The sequence below is a fragment of the Balaenoptera musculus genome, chromosome 8 (assembly GCF_009873245.2).
Source record: "Balaenoptera musculus isolate JJ_BM4_2016_0621 chromosome 8, mBalMus1.pri.v3, whole genome shotgun sequence".
NCBI classification, from domain to species: Eukaryota; Metazoa; Chordata; class Mammalia; order Artiodactyla; family Balaenopteridae; genus Balaenoptera; species Balaenoptera musculus.
The window spans coordinates 36,597,366-36,614,919 of record NC_045792.1 but is presented as its reverse complement, the minus strand read 5'-3'; the positions used below and the strand labels follow the sequence as shown (position 1 = coordinate 36,614,919).

The window sequence follows — 17,554 nt, the reverse complement described above, 5'->3', positions numbered from 1 at the left end:
GAGGGGTCACATCTGGAGTTTATAGTTTTGTTTTATATGGAGGGAGAAGATTATAGCTTAAATGGATTTGAAAAGTCTCTCTGAAATTTGATTCTGAGGTAGACATTCCACAGGTCTAATCTACTTTATACAATGCAGGGGTTTGCCTGAGACTCATTTGAGACAATTGATATTTGACTGAGGCAGTCTAACGGGAATTTAAATTATGCATTCTTATATGGTCTCTAAACTCTACTCTTGGGATAAGCCAGAACTCTGGTTTATAATCTCTGCCCTGAAGGAACCTAAATTCTGGGGAGGTGCCTCAGGGACACCCTGAAAGGGGGAGGGGAAGAAAGAAGTATTCTTGCTAAAACAGGGTGTGAAAACCACTGAACAGAGTTTTAGAAAACATTAATCTGACCACATTATCTCAGCTTCCTGGGGAAAAGTATTCACTGAATTAAAAGCTAGTATTTTGGCCTCAGATTTTATAATGCAGCTTAGTAACAGAAACATCAAGGTAAATAGTGTCATAGTGTCTTTGCAAAATTTCCAGTGTAAGATGTCCATCGTGTTACCTAATTCCCCCAGTGATAAATGTACCTTTGAATTCACGTCCAGGAAAAAGTTAGCTTCCATTGATGAACCTGCACGCTTTCCTTTATGTTAACGACAACAACAAAAAGAGCCCCACATGATTTCTTTTTTGCCTTAGTTGCCTGGAAACGCAGAGTTAAATGAGAGTTCAGTTTTGGAAATCACCCACTGCAAGTGTCTACTAACATTTAATTTGTATTGTTTGGATTTGGTTCTGAGGGTCCTTATTTTGCAAAGAGAAGCAAGCCAGCACTTGTGAATTGCCTACCAGGTGCAAGCCTTGTATTTGTTGTATGTCTTATGGGTTATTCCATGGAATGTGTTCAAGAATCCTGCAAAATCGGTGTTGTTGTTCTCACGTTACAGATGATGCAGCTTAGTTTCAGGGAATTTAAGTAACTTGGCCAAGGCTATATGGTCATTATGGCTATACGGTCATTAAGATGCTTATGAAGTAAGCAATGTATAAATTCTCAATAATGTACATTTTATATTCAGATTGATATCAGAAATTATTCAAACCTATTTATTTTCCTTTGATTTCAAGACCATACAGCCTATCTCTCTCTCTCTCTCTCTCTCACACACACACACACACACACACACACACACAATAGCTTCTCTTTTTTTTCATTCTTTACTGAGTTTTTTAAAAATTAATTTTTATTGGAGTATGGTTGATTTACAATGTTCGCACCATAACTTTCCCTTCCTTCTTTTCTTCTTTCCTCCTCTCTTTCTGTTTCTGTATCCATATGTTGGAACTTTCTCTGTTAGCCCTTGGAGGTACAAAGATGAATGATAGACTCTGGTCTCAAGGAGCTTACCGTTTAGTGGAGAGGTTAAAATACAAACTTACCAACAGTTAAAGGTTGAAAGCAATGAATGCAATGAGAGATGCAAAATGCTTAGTGAGTTCGGAGTTGGGAGGGAAATTTCAGGGTCCGAACTCACTACGAATTCACAGTTCACTGGACCAAGCAGATACCTAAACAAGTATAACACAATGTAAGAACTGTACTGGAAGAGTTTTCACTATGTTGTACACACTAGAGAGGGAAGAAATGGACTTTACCTGTTTCACAGCTTGAGGGGGGGCGGTTACAGCAACATGGGCACTTAGGGCAGGGGATGGAGAGGGCCAGGGGCCGGGGTTCCAGGACACCTCACAACTGTCTAAGCCGGTGGACAGGATACTGCAGCCAGTGGGGAAAATGTAGTGGTTGGGCAAAAGACCTTCACTGGGAGGAGAGCTGGTCCTGTGAAGTGGAGGGAGCCTCAGGGAGGGACTGGATCTTGGGTAAAGCTGAAATTCCAAGGGGGAGGCCTGGCAAAGCCACAAAGATAACTGGAACCTCAGCCACTGGGCACAGCCCCAGGAGTGTGGAGCAAGGCAGAATTTCTTAGACACACTGTCCAGCCCATTACTGGGAGGGACAAGGGAGCATTGCAGTAATGTGAGCACACGGGCAGTGGCAGTGGTCATGGAGAAGAGAAAGAGGTGTGGTTGCTCATCAGTGGCCTCCGTAGTAGCACCTGGGAAGGTGGCCTAAGGCAGAGAGAGAGGAATTATACTGACGCAGAGGTCCTGAGCCTGGTAACTGGGAAATTGGGGCTCACAAGGGTAGGAGGGCTGATGGGAAGTTATTTTGGAAGGATGCTGGGGGCTTGAGCAAGCTTGAAGGTAGAAAGGAGAAAGTGAAGATATAAGACACTGAACAGATAGACCAAGTCCTCTGGAGCAAGAGCAGAAGTCCACTGTTGGCCATAGAGAAGCCAAGTGTGAGGCGCAAGGGGGAGAATGGGACAGAGGACCAGTGAACCGGCAGGGACATTCTAGCGTTGGCAGAAGGGAGGAGCTGCCTGGGCCCACAGCAACTGCACGTTCAAATCTCTGAAATGTTCTTGGCATACAGCTCTGGTGAAGGTCTCCTTGCCCCCGGCTTGGGCCCCTCCAGTATATTCCCTGTACTATAACTTGTATGAAGAGCAAATCTGATTCTTTAACATTCAATAGGTTTGAATTTCGCAACTACTCTGTGGTAGGCATAAGTTATGCCTCTGTTTAAAAACAACCTGCACACTTTTCTCCACAACTTTCTATTGCCCTCAGGATGCATTTCTATCCTCCTTTATAATGGTGTTTAAGGCTCCTCACGATCCGGCCCCTGCTTACCACCCCAAGTCTCATCTCTCCTCTCCTGACCTTGCACTCCACAGTCCAACCACACTGAACTACTTGGAATCTTCCAAAAGAACTCAGCCTCTGCCTGGAAGGCCTTTTCCCTTTCACCTCCCTGCCTCCTAGTCTTCCTTGAGGTAGGCACTTAGATAATACCTCCTCCAGAAAGCTTTTTCTGGTTCCCAAGGCTACACTAAGTGCTTCATCTCTGTGTTCTCAGAATACCTTACAGTGACTTCTATCAGAAACCTAATAACACTACATTATAATCACTTGTTTCTTTCAATTACTTATGAACAGGGATTGTATTTGGTCATTATTGGTAAATTATTGATGTTCCATACATGTTTTCTGAAAGAAAAAATCATGTGGAATATTGTTGATAAAATTCTTATAACCGACTCTTATCTGCATGATTCCCCAGGATATAGGTCAGCCCAGCCTCTGTCAAAAGTGCTTCTGTCGAATCCCCTTCCACAGTTTTAACCCGTGGAGCAGCTGAGAGTGAATTCTCTGAACTGTTGTCAGGTCCATGGACAAATGTCTTAAGAGAAGACTTGGTATAGATGAAGGTGGAAGGGCTAGCTCCTGTTTCTGCCTTCTGGGGAGGAGAGGGGGGATGTGTTGGGGACCTTAAATCCTCAGAACAGAAGAAAGGATGATGGGTCAGTGGTATAATTCTGCTGCTCATTTCTTCAGCAAAAATGTTGTGGGTGCCAACCACAGAGTAGACATGTTAGGGACTGGAGTATAAGGGTGAACAAGATGGACACAATCCCTGCCTTCAAGTGGCTCGCTGCTTCGTTGAGGAAGACACACAAGAACAAAGAGATATGAGGGGGTGATAGCTGTTGAAAGAGAGGAAGTAGAGGCAACTAGCAGAGAATACAGAATGGGAGCTTATCCAGATTGGGAGGCCAGGGAAACCTTCTGGAAGAAATTGTTTAGCTGAGACTGAGAAAGCTTAGGGTTAGGTTAGCCAGGCAGAGTAGAGCGGGAGAATGTTCCAGAAAGAAGGAACGGCATGTTTGAAGAGCTGAGGGTGAAAGCGTGGTACTTTTCAGGACTTCAGTTGGAGGGAGCTGGAGGGCACAGTGTATGGGAGTCTGCGGGCCACAGACAGGTGATAGCGTGGGGCTAAGGGAAGAAGAAAGCTGGGAATAGAAACCAATCCATCTGGAGGGCTTGGCAGGAGCCAGGTCACACAAAGCCATGGAAGGAGCTGGATTTCATTATGAGAAAATGAAGAGCACTTAAGGGGCTTAGGCAGGTGACAGACATGGTTAAATTCCTGTTTTAGAATGCTCACTCCACCTGCAGGTTGGCAAGATGGCAAGGACTCAGGCCAGTCAGCAAGCACTTGATGCGACAGGGGCAATGTTTTTCCCATGGGTGTGTCCATTCAGACTTCATTCACCTGTGCCAGAGGCTTGCGGGACACAGAGACGGGGCTGCCAGCTCACCAGGCTCTCCCCAACATGCATCCTTTTCCAGGAAAAGTGTCTTCACCCTTGTTGCCAATAACAACTCCAGTGGCTAAATGTCCTCGGCATCCCTTTCCAGGCCTGCCATAAAACGGGTCTCAAAGGAGTTCAGGGAAGAGAGGTGAGTTCAAAATTGGTCTGTAGAGAAAGGGTAAAAGAAGAGAGGGGACAGCCAAGGGGAGGGGGTACTGGACAAAGACCCAGAGACATAAAGTCGAGATGTGAGCCAAAGACAAGAACATGAGGTCCACACGCTCTTGTGTTCACCCACACAGGCGTGTGGGCTACAAGACGTAGGGCCAGAACAAGCTCCCTGTTTATGAAGTTCATGTTTCCTAAAGGTGGAGCTGAACTTAAGCTCCTGTGAAAAGCAAACTGGAAAATGCCAGTGATTCAGGGTGGAGGGAATTAGCAGCAGAAAGAAAGGGAAACAGGTCAACCACCCCCATTCTTTCATCCTCAAGGGCCTTGAAACTTGATTTTGCAGGATGCACAGGCATGTAGTCACTTTATTCTGCTCTACTCCATTTACTGCTTGGAGAATAAGGTGCCACTTTATTGTTCAGATTCATTGCATAAAATGCAAATATTCATCCAGAGTTGTCTAACTAGCATCCGGAGAGCTGCCTGGGCTCTGTGTGTGTGTGTAAGTTGGGTCTTCCTTGCTTGCAACGCAATGTAAAAGAGTAAGATGATTCACTCACGTTACATCGCTCTGATTCTAGAAGTCTAAATATTTGTGTGGTCTTTTGTTTCAAACCTAGAACGTCTTATGGTAAACACCTTCTGAATCTCAAGTCTCTGTGCCTGACTTTAATTAACCATTAATATGAACACTTACTGATTAGCACACGGGCTAAATGGGTTTTTGCTTCCTTTTGATTTCACAAAAAGACCCCACCACCCCCCTCCACCGAACTGATACCAACTGACATCTGATTAGAAAAGGCAAAACTAATTGGAATGGGTGCAAAGGGGATTGTTTGAGTCACTTACATTAATGCACATTACAGTTAAGTATCTGTCATATTTTCCATTAACCCTCTTGCATTTCCCTCTCCAGGATCAAATCTATTTCTTAACCTCATACCCCTCTTTTCCCTAGTTAGAAACTTGGTATTCAACAGGCTAAATTACCCACTAATGCTTTAAATGCACAGCTCTTATGGACGGATGCAAGGCATGGACAAAGACCTTGGAATGAGTGGAATGAGAATAACAGAAGCCATTCCCCTAACTGTGGATTTAAACCCTATGGATTATGATTCCAAGGCTAACATGTTCTTCTTGCTATTGTGTTTACTTCTTTACTGAGGGACACAGGAATTAATTGTTGCTTTACACCAATTCAGTCTATTGTGAACTGAGCTATTGCATACTAGGATGATAAAATGAAATAGAAATGAAAGTGGAATATCTAGCAAATAGAGTTCTATTCTATAAAAGGTTAAAGTAACATGTTCAAAGTTGAACTTGAAAACTTAGGGGAAAAGCCCAGATGATTTGGGCTCAGTTACTACATAAAGTGGATTTAAGCAAAGGACAATGTAGTATGCATACCCAATGGGAATCCAATAGCATTAGGGACAGATGTCTCCTTCTAATCAAAAGCTCATTGAGGAGAGGAACCATGACTTCCTGATCTTTTGATGGATGCAAGGAGAGTTCTTTGGATCACTTAATCTTTTAGTCTTCAATTCCTGGCACATTGTAAGTGCTCAGTAAATTCTCATCATATGAATGAATGAATGCAAAAATTATGGTTTTACCCTATTGTGAACCTCTAACAGTGACCATAAACAGGTTCTAAAATCTTGATGGATGATGTTAAAGAAAAAGAGAGTGAATGAATTTTCTTTATCACTTAAAAAAACATAACGAAGACTTTGGAGTTTTTGCTTTAAAAACTAAATCACATATCCACTCCCTTGGATTTTTTCCATTTTTATCATGGATCAGAGGTACCAGGAAGCCCAGCAGCAAATCAGCCTAGCAACAGAAGCAAGAATAAGTCTGCAATATGATGAAAATAGCTCAATTTGAAAACACTTTCTGATTATTTATAATCTAAAAAAACTTTTAAAAAATTTTATTTTTTCCTTACTATATCACACCTTCATCTTTGTTCCCAGTTGTAGTATCAGTATCCAGAACTCAACAAATAGAGCAAGCACTCAACAAATATTTTTTGCATGAATGAATACAAGCTATTGCTAGAGTGAAGAATGGATCAGTACTCAAGTTAGCCTGGAATCTTTAGTTCCTGGCTCCAAGTTGGGCAGACTAGGAGACTAGAGATCTGTGGATTGAGATAAGGCAACTGCATCAGAACTGGCTTAAGTTTTGCCTGAGGTAGAAAAAAACTGGGAATGTGGACAACAGTGAAATTTCAAACAGACATCACAAAAAAGGCTCTGTTAGCACAACCCAGACCACATGTACCTATTTCCTTAACCTAGGCAGCATAGTAGTTATTAGCACTGGGCCAGTGCTGACTGCAACTCTGAGCAAGTTATTTAACCCCTCTAAGCCTCGGTGTCCTCATCTATTAAAAAAGCGTTGATAATATCTACCATTTGGGTTATTTATATATGGCACAGAGTTGGTATTCATGTTAAAATGAACAAACCAAAGAACACTAACAAGACACAAGCAAAATCCCTCCTGCTAATTTTGCCAGTCAAGAGTCTTCAGTACAAGATGACATGATACTATACACAGAAAATCCTAAAGATGCTATCAGAAAACTATTAGAGCTAATCAATGAATTTGGTAAAGTAGCAGGATACAACATTAATGCACAGAAATCTCTTGCATTCCTATACACTAATGACAAAAAATCTGAAAGAGAAATTAAGGAAACAATCCCATTTACCACTGCAACAGAAAGAATAAAATACCTAGGAATAAACCTACCTAGGGAGACAAAAGACCTGTATGCAGAAAACTATAAGACACTGAGGAAAGAAATTAAAGATGATACAAACAGATGGAGAGATATACCATGTTCTTAGATTGGAAGAATCAACATTGTGAAAATGACTATACTAACCAAAGCAATCTACAGATTCAATGCTATCAAGCTATCAATGGCATTTTTCACAGAACTAGAACAAAAAGTTTTACAATTTGTATGGAAACACAAAAGACCCTGAATAGGCAAAACAATCTTGAGAAAGAAAAACAGAGCTGGGCTTCCCTGGTGGCGCAGTGGTTGAGAATCCGCCTGCCAATGCAGGGGACACGGGTTCGAGCCCTGGTCTGGGAAGATTCCACATGCCGCGGAGCAGCTAGGCCCGTGAGCCACAACTACTGAGCTTGCGCGTCTGGAGCCTGTGCTCCGCAACAAGACAGGCCGCGACAGTGAAAGGCCCGCGCACTGCGATGAAGAGTGGCCCCTGCTAGCCGCAACTGGAGAAAGCCCTCACAGAGAAACGAAGACCCAACACAGCCAAAAATAAATAAACTAATTAATTAATTAAAAAAAACAAAAAACAAAAAACAGAGCTGGAGGAATCAGGCTCCAGGACTTTAGACTATACTACAAAGCTACAGTAATCAAGACAGTATGGTACTGGCACAAAAAACAGAAATATAGATCAATGGAACAGGATAGAAAGCCCAGAGATAACCCCACACACATAAGGTCACCTTATCTTTGATAAAGGAGGCAAGAATATACAATGGAGAAAAGACAGCCTCTTCAATAAGTGGTGCTGGGAAAACTGGACAGCTACATGTAAAGGAATGAAATTAGAACACTCCCTAACACCATACACAAAAATAAACTCAAAATGGATTGAAGACCTAAATGTAAGGCCAGACACTATCAAACTCTTAGAGGAAAACATAGGCAGAACACTCTATGACATAAATCACAGCAAGATCCTTTCTGACCCACCTCGTAGAGAAATGGAAATAAAAACAAAAATAAACAAATGGGACCTAATGAAACTTCAAAGCTTTTGCACAGCAAAGGAAACTATAAACAAGATGAAAAGACAACCCTCAGAATGGGAGAAAATATTTGCAAATGAAGCAACTGACAAAGGATTAATCTCCAAAATATACAAGTAGCTCATGCAGCTCAATATCCAAAAAACAAACAACCCAATACAAAAATGGGCAGAAGACCTAAATAGACATTTCTCCAAAGAAGATATACAGATTGCCAACAAACACATGAAAGGATGCTCAGCATCATTAATCATTAGAGAAATGCAAATCAAAACCACAATGAGGTATCACCTCACACCGGTCAGACTGGCCATCATCAAAAAATCTACAAACAATAAATGCTGGAGAGGGTGTGGAGAAAAGGGAACCCTCTTGCGCTGTTGGTGGGAATGTAAATTGGTGCAGCCACTATGGAGAACAGTATGGAGGTTCCTTAAAAACCTGAAAATAGGGCTACCATATGATCCAGCAATCCCACTCCTGGGCATATATCCAGAGAAAACCATTAATTCAAAAAGACACATGCACCCCAATGTTCACTGCAGCACTATTTACAACAGGCAGGACATGGAAGCAACCTAAATGCCCATCAATAGAGGAATGGATAAAGAAGATGTGGTACATATATAAAATGGAATATTACTCAGCCATAAAAAAGAATGAAATAATGCCTTTGCAGCAACATGGATGGACCTAGAGATTGTTATACTGAGTGAAGTAAGTCAGACAGAGGAGGACAAGTATCATATGATATCACTTATATGTGGAATCTAAAAAAAGGGTTCAAATGAGCTTATATACAAAACAGAAATAGAGTTACAGATGTAGAAAACAAACTGGTTTTCTAAATGGTTACCAGGGTGTAAGGCAGGGGATGGATAAACTGAAAGATTGAGATTGACATATACACACTACTGTATATAAAATGGATAACTAATAAGGACCTACTCCATAGTACAGGGAACTCTAATCAATACTTTGTAATGGCCTATATGGGAAAAGAATCTAGAAGAGAGTGGATATATGTATATGTATAACTTATTTACTTTGTTGTACACCTGAAACTAACATAACATTGTAAATCAACTATACTCCAATTAAAAAAAAAGTCTTCAGTATAAATTATATTAACATGTGTGTCTGGAAATTCACTCTGGATCCTGGCCTTAGCACTAGTTTCATGGAGTATTAAAAACAAATTTTTGTTTCTTTTGTAAACTTAAAAGATAAATGATGAAATATCAAAGATAAAATGAAAATATAAAAACAATGCTCCTGGCTTGCCATGAACAACCCTCAGTATATCTGTATCAGAACTCTTCCCTTTTGCCAGCCTAATCCAGCCAAGGTAAGTCATAATGGAAATCACCAAATGGTCGAGGGTCATTTGTAATGACCACCTAGCATCTCCTGGGTCTCTATCCTAACTACACTCTAGATTTTAGGTCACTTACGAAATCATGGGTTTGTTACCATCTTTTAGATTCATTCCTCGGTTCTGAGTATACTGACTGATTTTGTTTCCCAGCTTTTTGAGGATTTTGGCTGGGTTCTGTCTTTGGCCCTTCATGCTCCTGACTTCCTCTCACCTGATTCTGCCCCTAAAACCAAACCCTGACACTAGCCTAATTGGCTGACCCTTTAGCCAACCCCTAACCCCCAGCAAAGGGGTGGTTTGGATGTTATATTGTTGCAGAACTCTGAATTCATAATTATTTTCCTATTAGAAAAGGCACTCCCAGTTGAATGGAGGTTCTATCTCTTCTCTGGCACTTTCTCTGGGCAATTATAAGGATTTAGAAGTACTGTCAGTATATGACAGCTACAGTGAGTCCTCATTTCTCCACCCTCAGACCAACTGGGAAACAATTTTCTGAGTGTTCATCTTTAAGGTTAGCTATGCACAAGATTAACTTAAAGACGAAGGGAGGAGAACATTGCTTGATTTATGCCAAAGATTGATATATAGTGTACTGAAGGATAAACTTGGCTAGGTAGAGAGAGTGGGGTGAGGTTCCTAATATACAATTGAGGAGCTTGGCTTTAAACTAACAAGGAAATGTACAAATTTATGTTTTGGTCACAACAAACTATCCATCCACTGGCTGCCTTCCCTCTCAGAATTTTTAGAGATGGGAGAATTCTAAACCAAATATAGAATCCACTTGAGTTTCATGGCTCTAATGTTACAAAAAAAAAAATTCACACTTTTAAGGGTCTGATTATACAGCTTTGAAAAAGACCATTTTCTAGTGCAAGAGGTTAGGGCTTTGGATTGAACTCTCATGAGCCCCTGGTCAACCAATAATTCTTTCACACCTTAAAACAAGTATTCAGTGACTTGAAGATAAATCAGAACTGCATGCATTACATCCCTCTCCTGCCCTCTCCCATAACCTTCCAATCGGAAAAAGAAGAAAATTATAGCCAGGAGGTATTTCCACTTGCCAAGCCCCAAACACTAGCAAGACAGAGTTGCTGAAGACATTTTGTGAAACACCAAATACCATTTGTTCTCGCAGTCTCCAGAGAAGGGATTATTTAAAACTACTCCAGGCGTGGAACAATAAAGATGTCTCCAACAATTCGATTATGCCGCATCTATCTCTCGGGTGCCATTCACATCTAGGAGAGCAGAAGTGGGCAGGTACCCAGTAAAGGGAGAGGGACATATGAATTCCCCCAATTTCAGTCTCTGCCTGAGCATGCAGCCCTGTCTGGGTTCAGAGTTCTGAAAGGTGAAGAGAAGGCCATCTTTGCACAGTCTACTGGGTAAATTCTAAACAACTGATCAACGAATTCAATCTATCATTTTGCAGCAGAGAACCAAGACTTCCGCCATTCCCAAGGCTAGACTGTCCCAATTAACATATCCCACTAGTGAATCTTGCTGTGTTTGACATAAAGTGAGTATGACAAGCAGAAAAAAATTCATGACTACTGTTTTCGTTCAGGATGATTTAGTTGATAAACTTAAGAATTGCTTAATTTCCTTCCCTCCCATGGCCTTGGTCATGAGTATCAGTGATTTGGCTAATCTGAGATGAGAACACAGATTTGTACTGTCTACTATGAATGGCAGAGTTAAAACTACTCTCTCTGAGTTGAGAATACTTAGCAATATACCGGATGAGACAATAAAAACGGAAAAACCTAGAAATATGTACATCCAAATGAAAATTACTTCTCAAAATTATCCTCTTGGGAAGCAACTCATTTACTTTCTTTATTGCCCTCAGGGAAAGTTCACAAACCAAACGTGAAATGCAGTTCTATCACATCATAGTTATTCTTTGTTTTTTTGACCCAAAGCAGCATTACTCTGCTTGACTGTTTTCAGAAATAACCCCGACAAGATGAATATTACTGCATTGATAACAATCCACTCAATGTGCTAAAAGCTCTGAAGACAATCCCTAGAGAAAAACTCTGCAACTGTATTGAACAATAGCACCATTATTAGCATGCGTCCAACCCCTTCAAAGGTGAATGCTTTCAAGAGGGTCACACTTATTTGACTACAGAGCTCTGATACACTTGCTCACAACTCAGACACAGAACACTTCAGAGTCATACTTCATGGAATTGTTGAGCCGGGAGGGACAATATACAAGTTCAACTGACAAGGTTGGGAGAAGGCTTTGATTGAGTAGCCATTGCCTGCCTGTACAGAAGAGGCCTTTAGCTGGACATGTCACCACCATTTCTACCACTTTTTGAGGGCCTTCTTGAAAAGATGAAAATTATCTTGGCATCATAAGTGTCATACACACTGGGAAAAGTAAAAAAATATCCAAGGTACTGGGAGATGTTTGTGGATTTGGTCATTAGCACCCATTGGTGTGCTTGGGTCCTGGAAGCTGGCATGGGGACTAAGGGGTCAGAAGTATGGTGGACAGTTGTTGATATGAGCAATAGAGCCGGAAACAAGACAGAGGATGTTGGAGGTGGCAGGAAGGCTCCCAAAGAAGGGCTGATGGGGTACCAAAGAGCTATATTTCCTGTTGTAAATTGCTTATTTTGGTTAAGCTTCATAATACTCACTCTCAGGAAGGTCAAGCGTCACACAGATAGTTTTTGATTCTTTTCTTTAACAGCTCTGAATGTGATTAGAGATTTGAGACTTCCTCTATCCTCCCCAAACTTAATTTACTGTGTAGATTATGTAATATGGCTCGATATTATAAGAAATATTTCTTTTGAGAATTTCACAATGATCTACAAATGGCCATTCATTTCCCAGCAAATCCTTCTTGTGAGCGGTATAGCCTCAAGCCTGAAAGTACAACCTTCAAAGTAGACCATCAGAATCCTGGCTCTGCTACTTATTATCTGTGTAACTTTGGAAAAGTCATTTAACTTCTCTGTGCCTCATTTGCCTCACCTATAAAATGAGAATAATGGTAATTAGTTTACATGGGTAAAATGAGATACCACAATCAAGGCGGGGCAGAGGTCATGCCAGTTACAGAGTAAATACTCAATAAATGCTAACCTCTACTAATATCTCATTATTTATGGTCATTTTTATGGTCAGAAGTCCGGGCCCAGGAAAGGTAAATCGCTACCCACTCACCATATTGCTGGACAGAATTAAAGATAGTTCTCTTTTATTCCTCTAGTACTGTTTATGTAAAAATGTGAGACTTACTCCAATGGGCTTCCTACATAAAAGTAATGCTGGTTAAAAAATATTCTGATATCATGTATGGCCCTTTCCATGATAATCACAATAATAGCCAACTTTATTCTAGACTCCCGCCTGAGAGATATATCACTTACTCTCCAAAAATCCTAGGATGTACATTATCATCGTCACTTACAGGTGAGGAAACTGAGGCTTAGAGAGGCTCACTGATTCGCTGGAGGTCACACAGCTAGAGTGTCAGAGTTAGAATTTAAACCCAGATTCACCCACAGCAAAGTGGCTACACAGAATATTAGAAAGTAGTTCCACAATACTGTTTGTTTTTAAACGATCCCCAAATTACCCACGCTAAAAATGGAACTTTGTAATATACACATGACTCTACTCCAAGTCCATTCTTCATCATCTACGATTTAGAAAAACACACTTCGTAAGTGGTTAAGAGCCGAAAGTTTACTTGGGACACAGCTCTTGAATCCTAGTTGAGTCTAGTTTTCTCCTGGCATATATCTAAGGCAAAGGTTAGCTTGGCCACAGTCTGTGGTGCTGGTGGCATTCTTTTCTGGGCAGTAGCCATACAAACTACTCTAGGAATGTGATTGGAACTAGGCTCTGTGCCGTCATACTGTCCTGACACATTGTTTTGACAGGTAACGTGCTGTCTTTGTGCTTGGACGCTAACACAGATCTGTCAAATTACATGCACAAAGCAACATTCAGCCTTCCTGCCTGCCTGCCTGCCTGCCTGCCTTCCCTCACTTATTCCAGGAAGAATTTTTCCTTTCAAGTTCCCTGGGGATCGGCACTGAGTCACCAGTGTGTGTTCTGGAGACACAGGGCTATCTCTTCATATGATTCCTGTTTGGGGCAGAATAAAACCTCTGCTTTATGTTAACCACAGGATATAAGGTAACCACAGATTTTTTTTTTTTCTGTTGGTAGTCATGACAATTTCATGCTTTAACACTTAATTCACACATTACCTTCTCCGGCAGCCGTTCCTGATTTCCCCTTGCTCAGTAAATATCCAAGCTTTGTACTCCATATCATTATCTTTTCCACTCAGTATTAAAATGATAGTTTTTAAAGCCTGTCGGCCTCTCCAGACTGTACTTGCAGACAGAGAACATGTCTTATTTAGGGTGGACACTCAACCCTCATGCACCAGCATGGAATCACAGCAGGATCTATTATGATGGGTTGGGCGTTTAGACATTTCAGTTGGTTGGTGTGGGTGGAGATTTGTCATTAAACACTCTTAATATCACGTCTGGCCTTATTTCAGTACTCAGCACAATCACAACATCATGCATGCGGTAGGTACTCAGGGCATGCATGTCGACGTAATGACTGATTTATTGACTGAACAAATAAACACCGGGCATGGGCATATCAGAATGTAACTGACAACTGGACTTGTCACTAAAGGCATGGATTCTAAGGCAACCTTCTTAATAAGCAAGAGCCTTGGATCACAACAGACCCCAACGACAGTGATGCTCTACAAGGAAGATGCTCTTGCCTCCAGATGCCTCAGGTGAACCTTCATGAGGTCTCCAGAGGCATCTGTCAGCACCATCGCCGTCTCTGTGGTCTTGATTCCGTCCCAGTGCAAACATAATGGTAACCAAAGCAACCGGACCGAGCTGAATGGTGTCTGGGTACTCTGCGTTGGGAGGAGCAAAGCCCTTACCTGTCTGTGTTGTTGGGAGACTTGGTACCCCAGTCCTGTGATGGGCTGATTCTGCATCTTCTGCAGCAGGATCTTCTGCTGAAGTGGTAACGGTGACCTCAGCAAAGGCTGGCTCAAGAGAGGCTGGGTGGGCTGAGCTGCTGGCTGCGGCTGCTGCTGCGGCTGCGGCTGCGGCTGCGGCTGCGGCTGCTGCGGCGGCTGTTGTGGCTGCGGCTGTTGCTGCTGCTGAGCTGCAATCGAGCTCTGCTGCGGCTGCGGCTGCGGCTGGGTATAATGCAGGAGAGGAGGCTTGCTCTGGGGAGGCAAAACGGAAGGCATCTGCTGGTTGGCTTGATCTGAGTTAAAATGAAACAAAGGTTTGGTGCTGCCATGCCGGGGCTCCATGGCTGTGTGGGGGTTGTTCATAAAACTCCGACTAAGGTCCTGAGGCTTCTGCTGCAGGAGCACGTCCAGAGGCCCTCCCTGGGCCGAGGGGCTGGCCTTGTACATGTAGTTCGCCATGACCTTCGACTGGCTGCCGCCGCCCACGACCCCCGGCATGGGGGAGCTCTGGGGGCTGAATGGCTGCTGGCCAAAAGAGGGGCTGGGGATTTTCTCCTGCCCAAACGGACCTGGGGAGGGCCCCGCCGAAGAGGGCAAACCTGGCCAGCTGGTCGGCTGGTGCTGCTGCATCCGGACGTGCTGCTGACGATTAGCAGCGATCTGTTTGAGCTGCTGGGCGTGGGATACTTCCTGCCAGCTCGGCAGGGCCCGGCTTGCTCCTGAGGCCGTCTGGGGCTGAGCCTGGCTCTGAGGGACCGAAGGGATCGGGGAGGAAGCGGAGAGGGCCGAGGTGGCCATGGAGAACGCAGGGCCGGCGGATGAGGGCCTCAACTGAGGAGAGCCCGAGGGGCCCTGGGTCAGGCCGGGTGAGTATTCGCTTTTGATCACCGTCTTCTCCATGGGCAAGGACGGCCGGGGAGTGCTCCTCTGGCTTTGCTGACCCAAGTCGATGTTAAACGGGTCGTCCTGCTTTATGGTGGCGTTGATCATGTTCTCCAGCTCGAGGTCACTCATGGGAGGCACAGATATATTGGTCAGTTCATTGAACAGTTCCTGCAGCTCGGGATCCATCAGCTGCTCTCCGGGGTCATCTCCGTACCTGTTAGAAAAAATATTCTCCTGGGTCACTTGACCATCCACGTGCTTGCTGCAAGAGAGAGTCTCTCCCGGTTCCTTCTTCACTTCCTTTAAGCCCATGTTGAACATACCATTTCCAGGAGAATGTGTATGGGGTGGCAGCGTGGCAGTCTTTCTCAGGGGTGCTTGGCTCATGGGCAAGGTCCCTGACATCATATGACTTTGTCCATTATTTACTTGGAGGCCCCCTTGTCCTGCAGTGAGGTTTTCCCCAACACGGATTCTTTTGATATCAAGGAATGAGTTGTCGACAAAGCCATTAGGCCTCTTGCTGTTGGCAGGGGACAGGTTAACTATCTGCTTTCTTTTCAAGGAACCCTGGAGCTGAAAGACAGAGGGGGAATAAGAAAACAGAACATGAGATATTTTTCCAGATATGCGTTTAGTCAAAAGAGACAGAATATTTGAATGTTTTTTCCATTTACACACAGGATGAGGCACAAATGAAGCCCAGTTTGGAGTATAATGAAACTTACAGTAGCACAAACAGAGCAAAATGTTTCTGGAGGAGCAGGTCAATGAGGGGTGACAGGTCATAGAGTTTCCCATGATTGGTGCGTTGGCCGATGGATGAAGAATCCTTCACATGTCATGGGGAGTTATTGATAATGCTTACGATTAATCACCAAAGTGGTGCTGTTTTCTGGAACAGGCCAAACTATTCCACATGCATGTACACATAACCCACACGGCCACAGGCCACTGGACTGAACACAATTTTGACCAAGATGGGAAACACTGTAGAGTCTAAAGCTGGGACCCAATTTCCAGTTTCTTTTTCACAGATTCAACCCCATCATCACTCTTATCGTCTAAGTAAGTAATTAGAATAGTTGTCGTGTCGAAGGAGATAGTCTCTCTGTTGTTTAACTATTTTTCTTCCTATGATTCTGCAGCTTTGCATTTAAGCCCCTGTAGCAATACTGGGTGGGTGCGCAGAAGCTATGAGGTTATCATTTATCAAATGAGACACTCTAAGCACAGATTTTCCTGGGGATTCATTTTTTATCTGGCCCGTCTCTAAATCTCTTAGCCAAAACCAAGGTGTAGAGAGGCAGTACCGCATAGTGGTTAAGAACTCAGGCTCTGGAACCGGCTAAGCAGCGCTCAAATTCCAATCTGTCACTGAGTGCTAAGTGATCCTGGCTCTGGACTTACCTTAGCCTCAATTTTCCTTACCTGGAAAATGGGGACAGCAGCACTTAACTCGTAGGAAGACATGAGACATGTAAACGTTTAGCACAGGGCTTACTGAAGTAAGAACTCAATAAAGTTTAGTTTATAAAAAAATATGGCTTACTACCTTCTCAAAGAGGAGCATCTCTCTAAACAGCAACAGTAACAACAAAATATTAAAGTACTTCAATCACTCACTCAGTGATTAGACTGTATTCTATTAACTTCAGACATTATAGAGAGAGATTTAAGGACCATACAGTCACACCAGTAAATTAATAAGAAACATAAAACATGCACCATTGGTCTTGAGATCCTTGTTGCTTTGCCTCTGAAGTGAGAGGCTATATCTAGCAAAGTGTGGCTTTCCCAGTGCAGCTGACCCACTTCAATTATTTAATGTTCGCTCAAGATAATTGCAAATTACTGAGGCAGAAGGACACTTCCCAGATATAAAATTCTATCACTTCTCCTGTCCTCCCTTTTCTCTTACCATCACTCCCCCACCCTCCTGAAGATTTCTAGGTAACCTAATTAGAAAATGAAATTAACGTAACCGAGCACCTATTATATGCCAAGTACTTTAAATATGGTTATTTTATTTTCCTTAGCCTTTACAACAACTCCATTAGATATGCGTTATTTTATAGATAAGG

The 17,554-nt window shown here is 42.7% G+C and overlaps 1 protein-coding gene across 2 annotated transcripts in view; it reads right to left on the bottom strand.

The window, feature by feature from the left end:
* The window catches only part of MAML2 (mastermind like transcriptional coactivator 2), a 362,285-nt gene that overhangs the window by 107,735 nt on the left and 236,996 nt on the right, over nucleotides 1-17,554 (bottom strand). For both annotated transcript variants that reach the window (XM_036861124.1, XM_036861125.1), the window contains exon 2: nucleotides 14,544-16,046. In XM_036861124.1, the coding sequence (XP_036717019.1) occupies nucleotides 14,544-16,046 (1,503 nt within the window). The remainder of the gene's footprint in view (nucleotides 1-14,543; nucleotides 16,047-17,554) is intronic.